The sequence below is a fragment of the Pongo pygmaeus genome, chromosome 11 (genome assembly GCF_028885625.2).
Source record: "Pongo pygmaeus isolate AG05252 chromosome 11, NHGRI_mPonPyg2-v2.0_pri, whole genome shotgun sequence".
NCBI lineage: Eukaryota > Metazoa > Chordata > Mammalia > Primates > Hominidae > Pongo > Pongo pygmaeus.
The window spans coordinates 329,406-354,575 of NC_072384.2; the positions used below are offsets into that span (position 1 = coordinate 329,406).

A 25,170-nucleotide genomic window follows, 5' to 3' on the forward strand; every position below is an offset into this window, starting at 1 on the left:
ATGGCAGGGAGGATAGTTTCAGGATGAAATTATTCCACCTCAGATCATCAGGCATTAGATTCTCATAACTGCATGCAACCTAGATCGCTCACATATGCAGTTCACATTGGGGTTCGTACTCCTATGAGAATCGAATGCTGCAGCTGATCTGATAGGAGGCGGGGAGCTCAGGTCATAATGCTTGCTCAGCCACCACTCACCTCCTGATGTGCAGCCTGGTTCCTCAGAGGCCACGGACAATACCTGTCCATGGCCCACGGGTGGGGACCCCTGAGTTATATTATATATACTATTAATATCTGGCTGTACCAAACAGTATTGTGAAAACATTTATAGTCCTGTTTGAGGATCTTTTCTGAAGCTTTCCATTTACAAATAGAAAACAATATTAAGGCCAGGAACGGTGGTTCATACCTGTAATCACAGCACATTGAGAAGCTGAGGCAGGGGGTTCCTTTGAGCCCAGGAGTTTGAGACCACCCTGGGAAACATGGCAAAACCCTCTGTGTACAAGAAAATACTAAAATACACCAGGTGTGGTGTCACATGCCTGTGGTCTCGGGTACTTGGGAGGCTGAGGTGGGAGGATCGCTTGAGCTCAGGAAGTTGAGGCTGCAGTGAGTTGTGATTGCACTAGCCTGGGTAATAGAGTGTCACCCTGTCTCAAAAAAAAAAAAAAAAGAATATTGAAACAGATACTGTGGTTTCTATCTTTTTGGTCCTCTCATAGCAAAAATCAACAAAAGAAACTAATGTATAACCTAGCAAAATACAGCAAGCACTAGGGATTTTCTATTTCAGTGCCTTAGGCAATCTGACAGATAACGTAGTTCAAAAAAAATGTTAGCTGTACTGTGAAATGTACATTTAGATATGCAGACAGCCTCTTGACACAGACATTGCTATAGTGGTTTCTAGCATAATTTAAGACTTTTTGTTCTTGATTAACAGTGAGATGCCATCTGCCTCAGTGTGTGCCCTAAGAAATTAAAGAGATGCCAAGAAGGAAAAGTATTAATGAGGAGTATAAAATTCTACTTTTAAAAAACATCTTGGCTGGATGTGGTGGCTCATGCCTGTAATCCCAGCACTTTGGGAGGCTGAGGCAGGTGGATCGCCTGAAGTCAGGAGTTCGAGACCATCCTGGCCAACATGATGAAAATCCCGTCTCTACTAAAAATACAAAAAATTAGCTGGGCATGGTGGTGCATGTCTGTAATCCCAGCTACTCAGGAGGTTGAGGCAGGATAATCGCTTGAACTCGGGAGAATGAGGTTGCAGTGAGCTGAGATCGTGCCATTGCACTCCAGCCTGGGCAATAAGAGTGAAACTCCATCTCAAAATAATAATAATTAATAATAATAATAATAATAATAATAACCACGGATTTTTGCAAGCCTACAGAGAAAAGGGAATGCCTATACACTCTTGGTGGGAATGCAAATTAGTTCAGCCACTGTGGAAAGCGGTTTGAAGATTTCTCAAAAAATAGAACTATCATTAGACCCAGCAAAACCATTACTGGGTGTATACCCAAAAGAAATAAATTATAATTATTCTACCCAAAGACACATACACTAATATGTTCACAATAGCAAAGACATGGAATCAACCTAGGTGCACATCAATGATGAATAGGACAAAGAAAATGTGGCATATGTACACCATGGAATACTATGCAGCCATAAAAAAGAATGAAATAATGTTCTTTGTAGCAATATGGATGCATCTGCAGCCCATCATCCCAAGCAACTTAACACAGAAACAGAAAACCAACTATCACAGGTTCTCACTTATAAGTGGGAATTAAATCTTGGGTACACATAGATGTAAACATGGGAACAATAGACACTAGGGACTTCAAAGTAGGGAGGAGGGAAGGGGGCAAGACCTGAGAAGCTTACTATTAGGTACTATGTTCGCTATCTGGTTCATGGGATCAATAGAAGCCCAAACTTAAGCACCATGCTATATATCCTTATAACAAATCTGCACGTGTACCCCTGAATCTGAAATAATAAACGAAATAAAAATGTTTTATTAGTCTACAACCTGTCAATATGACATAAAAATAATTATCAGGTTGGGCACAGTGGCTCATATCTGTAAACCCAGTGCTTTGAGAAGCCGAGGCAGGAGTATCACTTGAGGCCAGGAGTTCAAGGCCGGCGTAGTCAACATAGCAAGACCCAATTTTTACTAGAAAGAAGAAAAAGAAAAGAAAATACTCAAAATCAAAAGCAATCACCTTTCTTACTCCTTCTTCTGTCTTCATTCCTACTCCAGTATTATTTTTCTAAATGACAATAATTATCAATATTTATTAAGATTGTGAAATTCTAGTACTTTTCAATAATAAATATCAACTGATTGCATTGTTTTTAAAATCAATATTTAAGAAACAAATCAATATTTCACATGGCTATAAAAGCACAAAACATTGATTAAAGTTTAATAAAAACATGAAAATAAATTATTTCAAATAAATATAAAGTTAATATAATTTAATTGAAGGAAAAACTACTTGAAAATAATTAAGGTTGTTCAGATTCAAATCAACAAATTCCATGATCAACAATTTAAAATATTAAGGTCTGGTAAGTGATAGAATTAATACCTAAATATGCCTAAATGACAACATTGCTAACTGATGTTTTTGTTTGTTTATTTATTTATTTTTAAGATGGAATCTTGCTCTATCACCCAGGCTGGATTGCAGTGGCACAATCTCAGCTCACTCCAAACTCTGCCTCCCACGTTCAAGCGATTCTCCTGTCTCAGTGTCCTGAGTAGCTGGGATTACAGGCGAGCGCCGCCACGCCTGGCTAATTTTGTATTTTCAGTAGAGACGGGGTTTCGAAATGTTGACCAGGCTGTTCTCAAACTCCTGACCTCAGGTAATCTGCCCACCTCAGCCTCCCAAAGTGCTGGGATTACAGGCGTGAGCCCCCACGCCTGATGTTATTTAATTTTTATTTTAAAGAATAATCCCTAAGAAATTCATGGTGCTAAGTACGAATAAGTAAAAAATAAAGCACATAACTTTCTTTTTCTGCAGGACTTCATAATTTAGTTGGGATAACAAGATTAAAAATAATAGTGATAAACCCTATGATAGGAGGAAAAAATGAAACTAAAGGAAGGAGTGTGGAGGAATAAGGTCTCTATTTTAATTTATGAGTTTTGCAGCCACTTTGTAGACATGACACTTGAATTTTAAATAAGTTAAAAGGAAAAAACATTGACAACTTCCAAACCTTTCTCTCTCGCCCAACTTTATTCATATGTATTATTTCTATTAATGATTATCATAAGAGAAATTAGGACTTCTAAATTAGTAAATATTGGCAGGGTGCGGTGGCTCACATCTGTGATCCCAGCACTTGGGGAGGCCGAAGCGGGTGGATCACAAGGTCAAGAGATCAGGACCATCCTGGCCAACATGGTGAAACCCCATCTGTACTAAAAATACATACACACACACAAAAAAAATAGCCAGGCGTGGTGGCGGGCGCCTGTAGTCCCAGCTACTCGGGAGGCTGAGGCCAGAGAATCACTTGAACCCAGGAGGTGGAGGTTGCAGTGAGCCAAGGTCGCACCACTGCACTCCAGCCTGGAGACAGAGCAAGATTCCACTTCAAAAAAAAAATTAGTAATATGTTTACAAATAATAAATTCAGTTCATGCTAACAAAATAGTATTTTAAAATAAAACAAGTCCCCAAACAGTTTGAAGAGTTGCAATGTTCTTACATTTTTGCAAAATGTCTGGCTTAACTGAAGACAGCTTGATACTCATATCTGCTTCTGAATTCAATCTGTTGCAATATGTTGTTTTGACTAAGTGTGTGAAGAAAATAGTGCCCCACACAGACATGAAATTGTAGAAAGGAAGAATAATTTAAAAGAATTTTTGGACGAGGTGTAGTGGCACACACCTGTAATCCCAGCACTTTCAGAGGCTGAGGCGGGCGGATCACTTGAGGTCAGGAGTTCGAGACCAGCCTGGCCAACATGGTGAAACCCCGTCTCTACTACAAATACAAAAATTAGCCAGCGTGGTGGTGAGTGCCTGTAATCCCAGCTATTTGGGAGGCGGAGGCAGGAGAATCGCTTGAACCCAGGAGGTGGAGGTTGCAGTGAGCCAAGATTGTGTCCAGCCTGGTGATAGAGTGAAACTCCATCTCAAAAAAAAAAAAAAATTAAGTATTTTTGGCCAACTATTGTTCTTCTTCTTTGATCTTCAAACAAATGCTTTATTCAGGTTATTGCAATGGGAGGCATGACACCACATCATATGCTTTTTCTGCTATATAACATTAAAACCTATAAGTCTATTTTCAATGTTAATGGGTCTTTTACCAATCATGATTTTTATCATATTGGCATGGCCATTGGGAAAATATTGGTTCATCGAATAATGCAGATGTTCCAAATATTGATACACTTTACTATAAAATATTTTGAAATTCAGTAATATTACCCTTGATCTCCTCAGAAAAATCCGTAAATTTTGAAAAAATTATCGTGTTCAAGAATGCAGATACGTTTTCCATATTTCAATTTTCACTTGAAAACTTTTTACATTTTCAGTAACAGCTCAGTTATTTTTCTTTAAGACAATCTCACTTTTTTTTTTTTTTTTCAGACAAGGTCTTGCTCCGTTGCCCAGGCTGGAGTGCAGTGGTGCAATCATAGCTCACTGCAACCTCTGCCTCCCGGGGCCAAGTGATCCTCCCGCCTCAGCCTCCCCGGTAGTAGACTGCCGAGGCAAGAGACTGAGGGCATGAGCTGTTCCAGTGTAATAAAGAAAATATATAGAATAAGAATACTTGTGCTAGAAATAGAATATAGATGATGATATGTGAATATTAATAATCATTAGTTTGTAGCATTACTCTTTATTCCAATATTATAATAATCTCTGTTCTACAACTATAACCTAGGAAAAACCAGGCCATACAGAGATAGGAGCTGAAGGGACACGGTGAGAAGTGACCAGGAGACAAGAGTGCGAGCCCTCTGTCACGCCCGGACATGTCCACCAGAGGGCTCCCTGCTCTAGCGGTAACGCCAGCGCCTGGGAAGACGCCCGTTACTTAGCAGACCTTGGTCTAGCGGTAGCGCTAGTGCCTGGGAAGGCACCGGTTACTTAGCAGACCAGGAAAGGGAGTCTCCCTTTCCCCGGGGGAGTTAGAGAAGACTCTGCTCCACCACGTCTTGTGGAAGTCGACATCAGTCAAGCTCGCCTGCAGCCATCCGGAGGCCTGTCTCCCTGTGATGTTGTGCTTCAGCGGTCACGCTCCTGGTCTGCTTTCATGTTCCGCCCTGTACACCGGGCTCGGCCTTCTAGATAGCAGTAGCAGAATTGGTGAAAGTACTAAAAGTCTTTGAAATGCATAGAAGAAATAACGGCATAAGCTGTCCTCTCTCTCTCTCCGCCTCGGCTGCCAAACAAGGAAGGGCCCCCGACCGGTGGACACGAGATCCACGTGACCTTACCTGTCACTGGAGATGACTCACACTCTTTATCCTGCCCGCTTGCCTTTTATCCAATAAATAACAGCGCATCCAGGCATTCGGGGCCACTACCAGTCTCCACGTCTTGGTGGTAGTGGTCCTCCGAGCCCAACTGTCTTTTCTTCTATCTCTTTGTCTTGTGTCTTTATTTCTACGATCTCTCATCTCTGCACACGGGGATGAAAACCCACAGACCCTGTAGGGCTCATCCCTACAGTAGACTACAGGCTTACATCATCACCCCTGGCTAATATTTTTTGTAGAGATGGGGTTTCACCATGTTGCTCTAACTGGTCTCAAACTCTTCAGCTCCAAAAGTGCTGGGATTACAGGCGTGAGCCACTGCACGCTGTCACACTTTGTTCATTTTTAAGTAATAAGTGCTCTATGAGTTCTTACCATTTTATCAAATAGAATACTGAAAAGACATACTTGGGGATCTAGATTTAATGAAAATTATATTTTTTACTGCTTCATCAAGGATATTCTTAAGCAACATGAAAATAAAATTGGCATGTTTACTTATTTGGGCAACGATGTGACTGTAAATAATAGAACTGCTGCTATTGTTTGGAGCCACTGTCTTGTTTTGTGCTACGGTTTTACTTACTATTGCACTTGCACCAAAGCAGAGAAAAAAACAAGCAAAAAAGACAAGTAACATATCTGTATTATGATAGAAAGTCTTATTTTCATGGAGCACTCTGAGATTCACTGTTCCAGGTATAGTTCTCTCCCAGACCCATCACACCTGTTCTGTCACAAAGTTTTATTAATTTCTACTTCTTAAGTATTCTTCTACTTACTGCTTCCTCTCTACAACTTTATGACTCAGTGAAACCCTCACTCTCTCTCACCTGAAATATTTCCATTTTCCATCATGTTCCCATCAGCCTGCACTCCTCGACTCAGTGAAACTTTCACTCTCTCTCCCCTGAAATATTTCCATTTTCTATCATGTTCCCACCAGCCTGCACTCCCCGACTCAGTGAAACCCTCCCTCTCTCTCATCCGAAATATTTCCATTTGCCATGTTTCCTACGGCCTGCACTCCTCGGCTCAGTGAAATCCTCACTCTCTCATCTGAAATATTTCCATTTTCCATCATGTTTCCATCAGCCTGTACTCCCCAACTCAGTGAAACCCTCCCTCTCTCTCACCTGAAATATTTCCATTTTCCATCATGTTTCCATCAGCCTGCTCTCCTCGATTCAGTGAAACCCTCCCTCTCTCTCATCTGAAATATTTCCATTTTCCATCATGTTTCCATCAGCCTGAATTCCTCTTACTTCCCGTTATCTTGTTCGCTTCCAGACATATCTCTAAACAGGTAACTGTGTTCCTCAAGGACTTAAAAGCATTTAACAACAGCTTAAAACTTAGGTTCTCACTCTTTAGCAAGGACTTGAAGACTTTTAATGATTCAGCTCCTGCTCACAAATCTAACCTCATTTTTTCCCACATCAACCCTGAACAGAAGCTAAGTTCCACTCATATACAAAATCTTTCAATTTTCCTGAATAAAAAAGATTATGTAGCTGTCACCCATAATCTGACTCCAGAACTCTGTTTCTGCACCTTCCTGTCAAACTCATTATGAAAGTCTCCGTATTAGTCTGTTCTCATGCTGCTAATATGGACATGACCAAGGCTGGGTAATTTATAAAGAAAAATAAGTTTAATGGACTCACAGTTCCACGTGGCTGGGGAGACCTCACAATCATGGCCGAAGGCAAAGGTCAGGTCTTACATGGCAGCAGACAAGAGACAGCATATGCAGGGGAACTTCCCTCCATACAACCATCAGATCTCATGAGACTTATTCACTATCATAAGAACAACACAGTCCTCATGATTCAATTACCTCCCACCAGGTCCCTCCCACGATATGTGGGAATTATGGGAATAAAAATTCGAGATTTGGGTGAGGACACAGCCAAACCGTATCAGTCTCATAATAAGGACCAAAAGCCAAGCCTTCCCTAAGTCGTCCTTAAGAGACTCATGCAGATTTCATAATTTACTCCCAGTTGGGCCTTTTCTCAAGACCTTGACATTTTGATCTGGACTCAGATGACTTTGTGGCTCATTATGAAATCCATTTGTGTTCTTAAACTGGACTCAGTAAGATAGCTACTCATTCATCAATTTGTGTCATTATTTATTAATTCTTTGCATAACTGGACTTCAAAATAGGATTTTAAAAAAAGTTTTGACCATGTGCTCTTCACAATGAAGATCACTAGGCGTTTGTTATGTGATTCTTTCTTCCCTATCATTTGGGAGAAAATAGGATTGGGCTGTGTGCCCTGAGAGGGAGGGCACATTTAGATATTTTAGGAGTTGTAAATAGAAGACCAAATATCAGAGAGAGAGAGAGACTTTGCTTCATCTGTAGTTGAAATGGTTAGTTAGGACAGGTGCAGTGGCTCATGCCTGTAATTCCAGCACTTTGGGAGGTTGAGGCAGGTGGATCACTTGGGCTCATGAGTTCAAGACAAGCCTGAGCAACATGGTGAAACCCTGTCTACAAAAAATAGAAAAACTAGCCAGGCATGGTGATGCATGGTATTATGAGGTTGCACTTCACTGAAAAACCAAAGTTGTTTAGCACTTCCATGTGAACCACACCATCTCACAAGTATGAGGTGTAGCAGAAGTCCAGTCCCAAGGACACAAAGAAGACACACCATGTTAATGGAATGACATACTGCAGTGTATCTAGACAAACGATCCTGGGCCTTGATGAGAGAGATAGATGCAGTCTTGAAGGAACTGATTTTGCAGTGATTCTGCATTTAAGTATTTGACCTAATTTTAATAACAAAAATGTATGCACCTTTCATTTTCAAAGTACAGTTGTTCCTCAGTATCCGTGGGAAATCAGCTCCAGAATACCCCCCCAGATACCAAAAACCACTGACGCTCAAGTCTTATATAAAATGGTGTATTTGCATATAACCCATGCTTATCCTTCCATATGCAGTCATGTGCCTTATAATGCCCTTTTAATCAATAATGAACCATGTATATTACCATGGTCCCCTAAGATTATAAACACATATAGAAACCTTCTTGTGGGAAGTCAGAGACCCTGAATGGAGGAACTGGCTGGAACCGTGGCAGAAGAACATAAATTGTGAAGATTTCATGGACATTTATTAGTTCCCAAAATTAATACTTTTATAATTTCTTATGCCTGTCTTACTTTAATCTCCTAATCCCGTCATCTTTGTAAGCTAAGGATGTATGTTGCCTCAAGACGCCGTGATGATTGCGTTAACTGTACAAATTGTTTGTAAAACATGTTTGTTCAAACAATATCAAATCTGATTGTAAAACATGAGTGTTTGAACAATATGAAATCAGTGCACCCTGAAAAAGAACAGAATAACAGCGATTTTCAGGGAATGAGGGAAGATAACCATAAGATCTTACTGCCTGCAGGGTTGGGCAGAATACAGCCATGTTTTTATTCTTGCAGAGAGTCTACAGATGGACGTGTGAGTAAGAGAATATCACTGAATTCTTTTCCCAGCAAGGAATGCTAATAATTAATACCCTGGGAAAGGAATGCATTCCAGGGGGTAGGTCTATAGACAGCCGCTCTGGGATCGTCTGTCTTATGCGGTTGAAATAAGGACTGAAATACACCCTGGTCTCCTGCAGTACCCTCAGGCTTGCTAGGATTGGGAAATTCCAGCCTGGTGAATTCTAGTCAGACTGGTTCTCTGCTCTTGAACCTTCTTTCCTGTTAAGATGTTTATCAAGACAATCTGTGCACAGCAGGACACAGACCCTCATAAGGGGTTCTAATTTTGTCTTTGCCTTTTGATCTTTATGGCCTTTTGAAGAATGTGATCCTTGTGACCTACTCCCTGTTCGTACACCCCCTCCCCTTTCAAAATCCCTAATAAAAACTGGCTGGTTTTGCAGCTCAAGGTCGCCATCATGGTCCTACCAAAGTGATGGCACCCCCGGAAGCCCAGCTGTAAAATTTCTCTCTTTGTACTCTTTATTCCTCAGACCAGCCAACACTTAGGGAAACTAGAAAGAACCTACGTTGAAATGGTGGGGGCTGGTTTCCCCATAAAACCTGACATGTGGGACTTAATACTATCACTGCAGATCAAGTAGGGAAAGTGACTGATGTTCAGTGATGGTGCTAGAACATATGGTTTCTCATATGAAAAAATATAAATATATATACCATCTAGGGTTATGTAAGAACATTTTATGATGTTCACAAAACAAAAATATTGCTTAGTAATGCATGTCTCAGAAGATACACATGTCATTAAGCCATGCATGACTGTACTTTATATCACCTCTGGAACACTTCAGTCAATCAAGAAAAATGACCGAGAAAAATCTCAATCATTTTAGGAGGTTTATTTGCCAACATTAAGGACACACACCCAGGAGACAGTCTATGCCTTTCTTCAAAAATGATTTTGAGGGCTCCACATTTAAAGGGGAAAGGGTGAAATATTGAGAAATACAGTTTTCATGTAAGACTGAGGTAGGGGGAAAACATTCATTGATACGGTTTGGCTCTGTGTCCCCACCCAAATCTCACCATAAATTGTAATAATCCCCATATTCAAGGGTGGGACCAGGTGGAAGTAACTGGATCATGGGGGTAGTTTCCTCTAGGCTGTTCTCATGATAATGAGTCACATGAGATCTGATGGTTTTATAAGTGTCTGGCATTTCCCCTGCTTGCATTCATTGCCTCTCCTGCCACCCTGTGAAGAGGTGCTCTCTGCGATTATTGTAAGTTTCCTGAGGCCTCCCCAGCCGTGCAGAGTTGTGAATCAATTAAACCTCTTTCCTTCATAAATGACCCAGTCTTGAGTATTTCTTCAGAGCAGTATGAGAACAGACTGATACAGTCATTCATGCCTTTGGCTCAGTGAATCTGCATTTGTACATAACATAGACAAACAGGGAGGGGAACAATCAGATATGCATTTGTCTCAGGTGGGCAGAGGGGTGACTCTGAGTTCTGTCCTATGCACTGTAAAGATGAGCTATCAGACCAGGCGTGGCAGCTCACATCTGTAATCCCAGCACTCTAAGAAGCTGAGGTAGGTGGATCACCAGATGTCAGGAGTTCGAGACCAGCCTGACCAACATGGAGAAACCCCGTCTCTACTAAAAATACAAAATTAGCCAAGTGTGGTGGTGCATGCCTGCAATCCCAAATACTCAGGAGGCTGAGGCAGGAGAATCACTTGAACTCAAGAGGCAGAGGTTGCAGTGAGCCGAGATCGTGCCATTGCACTCCAGCCTGGGTGACAATAGCGAAACTCCATCTAGGAAAAAAAAAAAAAAAAGGATAAGCTATCAATTTACATCGCCATAATTAATTTTAACAGAAATACTTTAAAGATCTTAAAGCACACCAGAAATTTCCTTGTGGGAAAAATATGAGGGAGGGAGCTACAAGATAAAAAGCTTCTTATCTTGGAGCCATCTTATTTAGGAACCAAAAGAAGGAGGCAGGTTTGCACAACCGAGTTCCCAGCTTGACTTTTCCCTTTAGCTTAATGAGTTTGGAGTCCCAAGATTTATTTTCCTTTCACATTTAGAAGACCAAATACAATGTGGATGTAAACAGTGGTGTTGTTTAGGAAAGAATGACAAGAAAAAGTCTGAATATGTTCACTACAGATGCAAGCGTCTGATTTTATTTCAAATACTTTGCATCCAAGTTTATTTACATACACAGATATTAAACCTACAGATACAAAAAGCTGAGTGTACTTACATATTAATAGCTGTACACAGGCAGCATAAAATTCTCTTTGTACATGCCAGAAACATTCCCTGTCCACCCAGGGTGAACACAGCCACTTCACAAACAGGGTGTAAATACGGAGGTTCACTAAGTACAGGAAAGTTACATGACCATATTGGCATTTTAACAGCCATTCCTGAGAAAGAGAATGGGAAAGGGCTTAAGAGTCAGAGGAGTGGAAAAGAGGAAGACAGATGACCTCCTACATCAGAAGATGGAGCAGTGAGAACACAGAATAGGGAAGCAATAGTTAAAAGGAAAAAAAGTAGAAACAGGATTTGATGTCAATTTGCTGTGCAGAGGGTAAAAAGGGGAGTTTTATTTCCAGGCTATCTGCCATGATCACAGCTAGTTTGTTACTGGTGATGTGAAATTTGGAAAAATAAAAGAACAATATGATGGCCAGAAGTGATACAGACTTGGACACAGCATGTTTGAAATATCTGAGGTCCCATACGTAGGGATGTCCAACTGGCAATTGGGAATACAGTTCCAGAGTTCACAAGGGAGATCAAAGCTGGAGATAAAGATTTTGAAACTATCAGAATTTCAATGGTACTTGAATCCATCAGACCAAATGAACCTAAGAGAATGAAAGGATAAAAAGGAACAAGTACAGAATCCACAGAAACACTAATATTTACAGAAAGGAATAGACTGTTAAGACCAAGAAGGAACTTTCTGAGTTTATTTCACATATTAAGAAAAGCTCAATATTAGAAAGTCTACTAATACAATTCATCACATTCAGAGTCCTGAGGAGAAAAATCTTTAATTGTCCACATAGGCATTAAGAAGATAAGTCTTAGAAAGAGATTCCAGGTTCTGATTTCTGCATGTAAGAAGCTTAGAAGTGGCCAGGTGCAGTGGCTCATGCCTGTAATCCCAGCACTTTGGGAGACTGAGGTGGGCAGATCACCTGAAGTCAGAAGTTCAAGACCAGCCTGGCCAATATGGCAAAACCCCATCTCTACTAAAAATACAAAAAATTAGGCTGGGTGCGGAGGCTCACACCTGTAACCCCAGCACTGTGGGAGCTTGAGGTGGGTGGATTGCCTGAAGTCAGGAGTTTGAGACCAACCTGGCCCACATGGCAAAACCCCATCTCTACTAAAAATACAAATATTACCAAAGTGTGGTGGTGTGTGCCAGTAGTACTAGCTACTTGGGAGGCAGAAGCAGAAGAATTGCTTCAACCTTGGAGGTGGAGGTTGCAGTGAGCCAAGATCATGCCACTGCACTACAGCCTGGATGACAGAGTGAGATGCTTCAAAAAATTAAAAAATAAAATAATAATAATACAAAAATTAGCCAGCATGGTGGTGGGTGCCTGTAATCCCAGCTACTCAGGAGGCTGAGGCAGGGAGAATCATTTGAACCTGGGAGCCAGATGTTGCAGTGAGCTGAGATTGCACCACTGCACTCCAGCCTGAGCAACAAAGTGAGACTCCATCTCAAAAAAAGGAAAAAAAAAAAAAAAAGAATGGAAGTAATCAGTCCATCTTAACAACACATGAAAAGCTGAAAAGGTCAGGTGTGGTGGCTCATGCCTGTAATCCCAGCACTTTGGGAGGCCAAAGCAGGAGGATCCCTTGAGTCCAGGAGTTTGAGACCAGCCTGGGCAACATAGTGAGACCCCCAACTCTAAAAAAAAATTTAAATAAAACAAATAAAAGCTGAAGAGACTGAAAAACCAACAATTCTTTTTGGATTTGAATGTGGAGAGGATATAGGACAAATCACTGCCCCCAAGATTGTAGAGATAGAGAAGTGTATATAGGAATTTATGGCTTACAGGAACAGACTTACTACTGAAACCACCTTAGGAACCAGTGCTGGAGTAGAAAATCTTGAACTATAACTGGTGAATTGCTGAAGGTTCCATATGGACAACTCAAGGAGGTAAAAACGCCAGGGAGATCCAGTTATGAGGGAGCATAATATTATAAAATTTACCTCCTGGAGCTTCACCAGGCTCCTGTGGCAAATACCTGAGAAAACTCACTTCCTGCTTTCACCTTTGGGAAGGAGAAAGGAAAACCATCTTAAAATATGCCAGAGCACCCTGCAAGGCTTGTCCTCAGGAGAAATTACTGAACCTCAGCCTAACCTGCTCTCATATAATCAGATCCTAAATGACTTGCTGGAAGGGAAATACCCAAATCCAGCCTATTCCAGTCATCCCTAAAGGGGAAGATAAAAACAGAGAAACACGTGAAGTTCATAGTCCAAAAGCAGAGACTCACTTAAACAGTGAGGCCCAGTCATAAGACTCCAGAACACTTCTGCTACTGTCTGAATATTTGGTCCCTGCCCGACCCCCTGCAAAATGTGCCTGTTGAAACTGAGTCTCCAATGCACTAGAATTAAGGGGTGGGACCTTTGAAAGGTAATGGCAAAGACATCCTGATTGGGATTAGTGCACTTATGAAAGAGGCCAAAGGAAGCTTCTTTGTCCATTCCAACATGAGAGGACATATAGCTGGCACCATCTATGAGGAATGGGTCTCATCAAACACTGAATCTCCTGGAACCTTGACCTTGGACTTTCTAGCCTCTAAACTGAGCAATAAACTTCTGCTGTTTACAAATTTCTTGCTCTAAGTTATGCTGGTGGATGGACTAAGCTTCCCCTCACCTCCACAGCTCCCCATCATTACTGGATGCACTGTTACAGTAGTTCCTTTTACCTGGTATCTCATATCTAGGAATGAAGAAAAAGCACAAGGCATACTAAAAGGCAAAAAACACAATTTGAAGTGGCAGATCATCAGAACAAGACACAGCTATGATACTGGAATTATCAGACAAGAATTTTTAAAAAAATCTCTGAGTAGTATGCTAAGGGCTCTGATGAACAGAGGAGACAGCATTCAAGAACAGATAGGCAATGTAAGCAGAGACAGAAGTACAAGGAAAGAACAAAAAAGAAACAGATAAAAAAATACTGCAACAGACCTGAAGAATGTCTTTGATTGGCTTATTAGTAGACTGAACACAACAAAGGAAAGAGTATCTGAGCTCTGGAAACATTGAAAGAAACTTTAAAAACTGAAAACAATGGAAAGTAATATCCAAGAACTGTGGGACAGCTAGAAAAGGTGTAACATAGAGTTATGAGAGTACCAGAAGGAGAAGAGAGAGAAATAGAAGAAATATTTGCAACAATCATGTCTAACAACTTCCACTGTTAATGTCAGACACCAAAACCAAAGATCCAGGAAGCTCAGAGCACACCAGGCAGGATACATGCCAAAAACCTACACCTAGGCATATTATTCTCCAACTGTATAAAAATCAACTCCAAAAGAAACCAAAGGTGGAGTGGACAACATCTTACCTATAGAGAAACAAAGATAAGAATCACATTCAGGCCAGGCTCGGTGGCTCATGCCTGTAATCCCAGTACTTTGGGAGGCCGAGGTGGGTGGATCATAGGGTCAGGAGATCGAAACCATCCTGGCTAATACAGTGAAACCCCATCTCCACTAAAAAATACAAAAAATTAGCCAGGCGTGGTGGGAGCCTGTAGTCCTAGCTACTCAGGAGGCTGAGGCAGGAGAATGGTGTGGACCCAGGAGGCAGACCTTGCAGTGAGCCGAGATCGCGCCACTGCACTACAGCCTGGGTGACAGAGCAAGACTGTCTCCAAAAAAAAAAAAAAAGGAATTACATTCAACATCTCAGAATCACGAAAGTAAAAAGAGAGTGGAATGAAATATTAAACACGCTGAGAGAAAAAAAAAAATCAACTAAGATTTCAGTGCCCTGTGAGATCTTCTTTCAAAAGTAAATGAGAAATAAAACATTCCCTGGACAAACAAAAGTTGAGGAAACTTGTTACCAGCAGATGTGTCATGTGAGAAAATATTAAACCTTATCTAGAGAAAAAAAGATATACATCTGAAAACTGAATCTACATTGTATTTATTTTTATTTATTTATTTTGAGACAGAGTCTCACTCTGTTGCCCAGGGTGGAGTGCAGTGGCACATTCTTGGCTCATTGCAACCTCTGCCTCCCAGGTTCAAGCAATTCTCTGCCTCAGCCTCCCAAGTAGCTGGGATTACAGGAGCCCTCCACCACGCCTGGCTAATTTTTTTGTATTTTTATTAGAGACAGTGTTTCACCATCTTTGCCAGGCTAGTCTTGAACTCCTAACCTCATGATCCACCCATCTCGGCCTCCCAAAGTGCTGGGATTACAGGTGTGAGCCACCACACCCGGCCTGAATCTACACTTTAAAAAGAACATTAGAGAAGGAATAAGTGGTGGTAAAATGCTTTTTTTGAGATGGAGTCTCACTCTGTCACCCAGGCTGGAGTGCAGTAGCATGATCTCAGCTCACTGCAAACTCTGCCTTCCAGGTTCATGCCATTCTCCTGCCTCAGCCTCCCGAGTAGCTGGGACTACAGGCACCCTCCACCACACCCGGCTAATTTTGTTTTTGTATTTATAGTAGAGGTGGGATTTCACCATGTTAGCTAGGATGGTCTCGATCTCCTGACCTCATGATCTGCCCACCTCGGCCTCCCAACGTGCTGGAATTACAGGCATAAGGCACTGTACCCAGCTGCTTTTTATTCTTAATTGACCTAACATATAACAGTTTGTATATAATAACAATGTATGCAATTATATACTTTTTTTTTTTTTTGAGACAGAGTCTTGCTCTGTCACCCAGGCTGGAGTGCAGTGATGCAATCTCAGCTCACTGCAACCTCCACCTCCTCCCTGGTTCAAGCAATTCTCATGTCCCAGCCTCCCGAGTAGCTGGGACTACAGGCGTGTGCCACCACGTCCAACTAATTTTTTGTATTTTTAGTAGAGATGGGGTTTCACCGTGTTAGCAAGGAGGGTCTCCATCTCCTGACCTCATGATCCACCTGCCTCAGCCTCCCAAAGTATTGGGATTACAGGCTTAAGCCAAGGCACCCAGCCAATTACATACTTAATATATACAAGGCTATGTATGCTTACATATAAGTGAAACAAATGGCAACAATAACACAACAGATGGGAATATGAGAGAAACTGGTATTACATTTCTATTAGAAGACAGTTGGAGTAACTGAACTGGTATACTGTTATTTGAAGGTGGACTTGGATTTTTTGCAAGTCTATACTGCAAACTCCAGGGCAACTAGTAAAAACCAAAGTATAAAAATGTTAAAAAGAGAAAACAGGCCAGGTATAGTGGCTTATGCCAAGGTAGAAAGATGGCTTGAGTCCAGGAGTTAGAGACTATCCTGAGCAACACAGTGAGACCCTATCCCTATAGAAAAGAAAAGGCCAGGTATGGTGGTGCATACTTGTAGTCCTAGCTAATTGCATACTTGTAGTCCTAGCTAACTGGGAGACTGAGGTGGAAGGATCACTTGAACCCACGAGGTTGAGGCTGCAGGGAGCCATGATCACACCACTGCACTCCAGCCTGGGTGAGTGTCTCAATAAAAAAAAAAAAGCAAGAGAGGAAACAAAAATCATAAAATCATCAACTCCATAAAAGGCAGAAAAAGAGTGGAGGACAAAGCAAGAACAAAGAACAATAGGAGTGAATGGAAAATGATATGGCAAAATTAATCCAACTGTACAATCACTTTGAATGTCAATGGTCTAAATGTACCAATGAAAAGACAAATTGTTAGAGCCCATCAAAATAGAGGCACACCTCACTTTATCGAGCTTCACTTTATTTTGCTTGGCAACATCACCTTTTTAACAAATTAAAGATTTGTGGCCATGAAGTGCTCAGCAAGTCTGACCAGCACCATTTTTCCAACACCGTGTGCTCACTTCACATCTGTGTCACATCTTTTGGCAATCCCCACAATCTTTCAAAGATTTTAGTTATCACATCTGTTATGATGATCTGTGATCAGTGATTTCTGATGTTACTATTGGAATTGTCTCAGGGTGCTGGAACTCTATGGAAGACAACAAACATGATGGAAAAATGTGTTTGACTGCTTCATTGACTAGTCATTTCCCTGTCTCTATTTCTCTCTTCCAACCCCCCATTCCCCAAGATACAACAATGAAATTAGGCCACTTCACTCTGCAGTGGCCACCATGTGTTCAAGTGAAAAGAAGTGTGCATGTCTGTCACTTCAAATCAAAAGGCAGAAATCATCAAGCTTAGTGAAGAAGGCATGTTGGAAGCTAAGACAGGCCAAAGCTAAGCTTCTTGCATCAGCTACCCAAGTTGTGAATGCAAAGAAAAAGTTCTTGAAGGAAGTTATAGGTGCTACTCCAGTGAAAACATGAATGATTTTAAAAAACAAAACAGATTTTTACTGATACAGAGAAAGTCTGAGTGGTCTGCATAGAAGATCAAATCAGCCCCAACATTCCCTTGAGACAAAGCCTAATCCTGAGAAAGGCCCTAACTCTCTTCAATTCTATGGAGGAGAAGAGAAGTGAGGAAGTTGTGGAAGAAATGTTTGAAGCTGGCAGAGGTTGGTACATGAGCTTCTAGGAAAACAACCATATCTGTGACATTAAAGTGTGAAGTGTGCTGTAAAAATGGGAAGAAGAAAGCCTGCATGATAGCACATCTGTTACAGCATGGTTAAGACCTTCTTGTTGGTAGGCCAGGAAGTAATAGTCACCATTTGTGTCCATATTCTCCTAGACTGAGCATGGAGAAATCTATAATAGTAGCCGGAGAGGTGTAGGTTGTGTGTTCAAGGGAAAAAAGAGTGATTTTGAGGGAACACATAGCCTGCCTCAGCTACGTCAGATTTCTCTCCTATATGGGTTTGTTGATGCCTGCTGAGGTGTGACTTCTGGCAAAAGGTTTTCCCACATTCCTTACATTCATAAGGTTTTTCTCCTGTGTGTGTTCTCTGATGTATATTGAGGCCTGACTTCTGGGAGAAAGTTTTCCTACATTCATTACATCTAAAGGGTTTTTCCCCTGTGTGAGTTCTGTGATGTACAAAGAGTTTTGACTTCTGGGAGAAGGTTTTCCTACATTCTTTACACTCAAATGGCTTCTCACCTGTGTGAGTTATCTGATATATGGTGAGAACTGTCTTATCGTAAAAAGTTTTCCTACATTCATCACATTCATAGGGTTTCTCTCCTGAGTGAGTTCCCTGATGCGTATTGAGGTTTGACTTGTGACAAAAGGTTTTCCCACACTCATTACATTCGTAAGGTTTTTCTCCAGTATGGGTTCTATGATGTACAGTGAGGACTGACTTCTGACTGAAAGTTTTTCCACATTCGCTACATTCATAGGGTTTCTCCCCCATGTGAATACCTTGATGCTTCTGAAGATTTGCCTTCTGATGAAAGGATTTTCCACATTCATTACATTCATAGGGCTTTTCCCTGGTGTGAGTTCTCTGATGTATAATAAGGTATGATTTCTGACAAAAAGTTTTTCCACATTCATTACATCCATACGGTTTTTCCCCTGTGTGAGTTCTCTGGTGTATGGTGAGGAATGACTTGCGATGAAAGGTTTTTCCACATTCATTACATAAGTAAGGTTTCTCCCCTGTGTGAGTTCCCTGATGGGTGCTGAGATTTGACTTCTGACGAAAGGTTTTTCCACATTCATTACATTCATAGGGTCTTTCCCCTGTGTGAGTTCTCTTGTGTATCCCAAGGTTTAACTTATTGATAAAGGTTTTCTCACATTCATTACATTCATAGGGTTTTTTGCCAGCATGAGTTCTCTGATGTATAGTTAGGAATGACTTACAGTAAAAGGATTTTCCACATTCATTACATTTATAGGGTTTTTCCCCTGTGTGAGTTCTGTGATGTACTATAAGGTATGACTTGTGGCTATATGTTTTTCCACATTCGTTACATGCATATGGTTTTTCCCCAGTATGAGTTCTCTGACGGACAGTGAGGAATGACTTACGGCGAAATGTTTTCCCACATTCATTGCATTCATAGGGTTTTTCCCCTGTGTGAGTCCTTTGATGGACAGTGAGGAATGACTTATGGTGAAAGGTTTTCCCACATTCATTGCATTCATAGGGTTTTTCCCCTGTGTGAGTTCTCTGATGTATCCTGAGGTTCGACTTATTGATAAAGGGTTTTCCACACTCATTACATTCATAGGGTTTTTCCCCTGTGTGTGTTCTCTGATGGACAGTAAGCCTTGACTTATGGCTAAATGCTTTTTCACAATGATCACATGCATAGGGCTTTTCCCCGGTGTGAGTTCTATGATGTATTGTGAGGTATGACTTCTGGCTAAAGGTTTTTCCACATTCACTACACTGATAGGGCTTTTCCCCTGAGTGAGTTCTGTGATGTAAAGTGAGAAGTGACTTACGGTGAAAAGTTTTTCCACATTCAATACATTTGTAGGGTTTATCCCCTGTGTGAGTTCTCTGATGTAAAGTGAGGAATGACTTACGGCGAAAGGTTTTTCCACATTCATTGCATCCATAGGGCTTTTCTCCTGTGTGAATTCTCTGATGGATAGTGAGGCTGGACTTATAGCTGAACAATTTTTCACACCAGTTACAGGCATAAGGTTTTTCCTCAGTAGGCATCTTGTGCTGTATCATAAGGTCTGATTTGCTAATGGAGGGTTTCTCACATTCAACACATTCATAGGGTTTCTCTCCTGCGTGTGTTCGCTGATCTTTAGTGATGTCAGACTTTCTACAGCAAGTTTGCTGTCCTACCTGAGTTATCCCTTGGACGATAACAGCTGAATTATTACAGGCTTTCTTATATTCATTATATTTATCAAAGGTCTGTCCTGTATGAACCCTCTTATGTATAAAGAACATTGCCTCCATGTTGAAGGTTTTCCCTTGTTCATTACATTGAAAAGGCTGCAGCAGAGTTTGAATCTTGTGATGCTGAGTAAGATGTTCATGATGTCTGTGGGATCTCCTAGTTATATCAGGGACATGAGGTTTCTCTCCAGACTGTGTCTCACCAGGCTTAATAGGGAAAATCATGTTCTGGCAAACATTAAACTGCCCAGGCTTCATTCCTGAACTGTTTCCATTATTTATAATCAGATTTAAAACATGGTTTGAGTTCAAATTAAATGTTTTTCCTAATTCAACTCTCTCCTGAATTGATGTGTTGCTGTTGGTGATTACAATTTGCCAGAAAAATCTATCATGACTTTCATGGCTCCTTTCAATAAGGTCATCAAGGATCTGGACAGCTGAAATGAGAAAAAGGTATCCATGAACCACACATGAGCATGTCTTACAGAATGCTTCTGTAAAGGTAAAAAAAATTGCTTCCTATCCCAGTGGAGTAAGATTTGATAAAAATAAATAATGGGTATTGGTTTTATACACATATGGTTCCTGTTCCTACTAACATAATGTAATAAATCAGTATATTTTCTAATGTTCAATTGAGTTTTTCTTTGCATTTGAAGTTTTCCTGTTCTTTTTTATTTCACAAAGAATTATTTGGTAATAATATGCATCTACTTCCTACTCATAGGTTTTAATAAGTGCTCATTATCTGTCATTTGTTTTCTCTCTTTTTTCCTATTTATTCATATAATAGTGGCTGTTTTAATAGCTGCTATTTTTTCATTATTCTTCTTTGAAGATAGCCAGTTTTCCCTGGGTCAGCAACTGGCAGGTACAGGAGATGGCCATTTTTCTGTCTCCTAAGCATGGAAGTAGCTTGTGGACAGGATTTTGCCTATATTTAACCTTTCACTCTTCCCTGAGAATGGTTAAATGTGTCTGGAGGTTTTCCAAGCAGAAAATCTCTTATTCCCCATGTTAAACAAAAACAGATCCTGGCAAATTCCTACTTAAACATGACAACCCCTGCTTCCCAGAACCATAATAGGCACAGAAGCTCCAGTCAAAAAACCACACTGGTGATCTGAAGGATTGGTTCTGCAACTCAGGCTGTGCCCGTCATCTTTGAAAAGTGTATTTCTGGTTCCTTCTGAGATCAACAGCCCTGCCCCTCTCCACTCACACACCCCTGCTTGGTAATTCACCATTTTTGAAGGGTTTTATTTTGTGTTTTGGAGTTTCAGATGTCACACAGTTTCATTTAAAAATGAAGTTTCCTGTACATTTCTCATCTTCAAATAGTAACTACAAACTCCACTCTCAAACAGAAATCTGAGCCCTTCAACAGGAAATAATTGGTTTCTTTGGACTTGAGACCCAGAATCTTCTGGTTCTCCTCCCAGGTCCAGCACCACCCCTATCCAGGCCCCTATGATGGGTCCCCCTCAGCTTCATAATTTCTTTCTGAGACAGGATCTTACTCTGTTACCCAGGCTGGAGTGCAGTATTGCTATCATAGCTCACTGAAGCTTCAAACTCCTGAGCTCAAGCAATCCTTCCACCTCAGCCTCCCAAGTATAAAACCTGGGATTACAAACCCATGTCACCATACTCAGCTATTTTTTTTTTTGCAGGTGGGGGTCTACAAGGATCATTTAAGGCCAGAAGTTCGAGACCAGCCTGGGCAATAGAACAAGACCTCATCTCCACAAACAATAAAAAATTAGCCGGGTGTGGTGGCACACACCTGTAGTCCTAGCTACTTGGGAGGCTAGGGTGTGAGGAACACTTGAGCCCAGGAGTTCATCATTACAGTGAACTATAATCATGCCACTGCACTTCAGTCTGAGAAACAGAGTGAGAACTATCTGTTTAATAAAAAATAAAACAAGAATAAAGCTACAGCTTAAAAAGAAACACTATTTTCATCATCATTGTTATAATGACTGATTCTTAAAAATCGCTTAAGATACATTCAATGGATAAATAAATGCATGAATGTCTAAAAAAATTTTTTAAGATACTACATCAGAATAGAGGAAAAGAGGGAAATAGAGAAAACAAATAGCAAAGAAAAAGGCCTGAGGAGAGGATGGCAGGGATTGGATTTGGGGTAAATAGAAGATACTCAGAAAAATAAGAGACTGGGATATATGCATGAGAGTTACCCCTGGGGACTATATAATGCACATTTAATGCAGACCAACAGTCTTCAGGTCAAAGATCTAGGGAAAAAAGTGGTGAAAACAAGATAACACTACAAAAATCTGCTGGGCATTATTCCTCCAGGCCTCCCTGCCCAGTATTCACCGACTGACCTGAAAGTCTCAGGTTTGGGGCTTCTTCTACTATCCATGGCTCTGCTCCTTGCTCTAGCTTGAAGATCATCTCAGGTTTGGTAATGCAATGCCCTGATAACGAGAAACAGTGGAAGACTTTGTCAAACCACTAAGTCAAATCCTTTTCAGAATGACAACAGCTGGGCTTCAGGGACTGTGCAATGAAGGAGCCAATTTGAACATTTCATTACAGAGTAGTGACACATTTTTCATCAACTGGAATCTTACAAGTAAATATTATTATACCTTAAAATGGTTCCTATATTTACCAACAACAAAACACATTCCTGGGAGTTACTGGGAAGTTTTACTCACCCAATGATACCAGGCTGCTGTAGGTTTCCAGCATCACGTCCCAGTAGAGGGTCCTCTGAACGTCATCCAGGTCCTGCCACTCCTCCCAGGTGAAGTGCACAGCCACATCTTCAAAGGATACCAACCCCTGTAATGGTACATTTTTCCTCAAGTCAAAGCATCAGCCCAGGGTCAAAAGAACATGAATCTGGGAATTCACTCTTTTGTGTGTCCATGTGTCTTATATGTATTTTACATAAGATGTAGTTTGTTTTGTACTGTTTATGGTGAGAGAAGGAGTAATCACAGTAGAAATATGCTTCCACTGTAATAACTTATGAATTAATAAAATTGTATTACAAAGTTCACCTTATAGATCTAGAACCATCCTTATTGCTGGGGATAAAAGTATAAACAAAATGCAAAACCCTCTCACTACAAAAATCATAAAAAAAATACGCATCATGCTGCATGCCTGTAGTCCTGGCTACTCTGGAAACTGAGGCTGAAGGATTGCTTAAGCCCAAGAGTTTGACAGTGCAGTGAGTTATGATCACATCACTGAACTCCAGCCTGGCCAACAGAGAGCCTATCTCTCAAAAAAAAAAAAAAAGAGAAATAAAATTCTACTCCTCAAAGGAGCTCATGATCTGGTTATGAATATATAAGTATAAACACATACTGGGAATGATGTTTAGGTGAACTCATTGAGACACAAGTTCAATGCAGACTAAAATAAGAGAGAAGAAGAAAATAAGTTTTATTTTGCATCATGAGGTTCCACTTTACTGAAAAATCAGGTGTTTGGCTCTTCCACACGAACCATGAATCCTCATGACTATGGGAAAGTATCAGAAGTCTACTCACAAAGGCAAAGAGAACACACACCACTTTAATGGAACTCTGGACAGCACCATGCCTAGACGAATGATCCTGGGCAGTGATGAAAGCTAAAGGCAATATTTAAGGAATTGATTACGCAGTGATTCTGCATTTAAATATGACCTAATTTCAAAAATTCTTATGCATCTATCATTTTTACATTACATTACTTCCTCAGTATCCATGGGGACTGATTCCAAGATACTCCCAGATACCAAAATCCACAGATTAGATAACTCTCTTATATAAACTAGTCTCATATTTGCATAAAACTTATGTACATCCTCCTATATACAGTCATGAGCTGCATAATAACATTTCAGTCAATGATGAAACATGTATATCATGATAGTCCCATAAGATGATGATGAAACGTACGCAGAAACGTGATATTGGCATTGCAGATGAAGCGCAGAAAACGATATTCAATAATGGCTCTGAGCCATCTGGTTACCTATATACCAAAAACATATAAATAAAAATATACATATCATGTAGGTTTTTGTAACACTATGAAGTTCACAAAACAATGAAATTACCTAAAGATGCATTTCTCAGAAAGTAATCCCATTAGTAAGCCATGCATGACTGAACTTTAACTCTTTACATATAATACTGAAGACAATGTAATGCTACATAAATGGCTCTTATACTGTACTGTTTAGGAAATAATGACAAGAAAAATTTCTGTAGATGCTCTGCACAGAGACAACCATCTATTTTTGTGGGAATATTTTCAATCTGAAGTTGGCTGAATCCACAGATGCAAAACCCATGGATACAAAAGGGTAAGTATAATTAAAAGCATATACACTAGCATTTCAAAATTTCCTTTCTACGGGACCAAAAATTGCTGTATCCACCCATGGTGAACATAGTCACTTCACAAACAGGTGTAAATAAGGAGGTCCAGTAAGGACAGAAAAGTTACATGACCATATTGGCATTTTAACAGCCATCCCTGAGAAAGAGAATGGGAAAGGGCTTAAGGGAAAGCCAGAAGGGAGTAAACAGGAAGACAGATGTGACCACCTACATCAGGACATGGAGTGTAAGAATACACAATAGGGAAGCAGTTCTTAAAAGGAAAAAAATGTAGAAACAGGATTTGGTACCAATTTGCTGTGCAGTGGGTAAAAAGGGGAGTTTTGTTTCCAAGTTATCTGCCATGATCCAGCTAGTTTGGTACTGGTGTTGTGAAGTGAAATTTGCAAAAGATAAAAGAATATGATAACCAGAAGTGACACAGACTTGGACATATCATGTGTGAAACATCTGAGGTTCCATATGTGGGAATGTCCAACTGGCAATTGGGAATATGGCTCCAGTGGTTCAGAAGAGAGATCAAAACTAAAGATAAAGATTTGGAAACTACCAGCATTTCAATGGTACCTGAATCCACCAGACCAAATGAAAATAATAGAATGAAAGAATAAAAGAAACAACTACAGAATCTACAGAAACACTAACATTTACACAGGAAAAGAAATAGACTGTGAAGACCAAGAGGGAACTTTCTGAGTTTATTCCACGAATAAAGAAAAATTCAATATTCGGAAGTCTACTAATATAAT

At 40.5% G+C, this 25,170-nt stretch overlaps 1 protein-coding gene across 1 annotated transcript in view; it reads right to left on the reverse strand.

The window, feature by feature from the left end:
* Positions 1-15,761: 15,761 nt before the first annotated feature.
* The window catches only part of LOC129026140 (zinc finger protein 717-like), a 47,994-nt gene continuing 38,585 nt past the window's right edge, over positions 15,762-25,170 (reverse strand). Inside the window, 5 exon segments of the mRNA XM_054473647.2 lie at positions 15,762-18,536; positions 18,539-18,745; positions 18,747-20,479; positions 22,400-22,492; positions 22,736-22,862. Of these exon segments, the coding sequence (XP_054329622.1) occupies positions 18,009-18,536; positions 18,539-18,745; positions 18,747-20,479; positions 22,400-22,492; positions 22,736-22,862 (2,688 nt within the window). The 3' untranslated portion in view covers positions 15,762-18,008.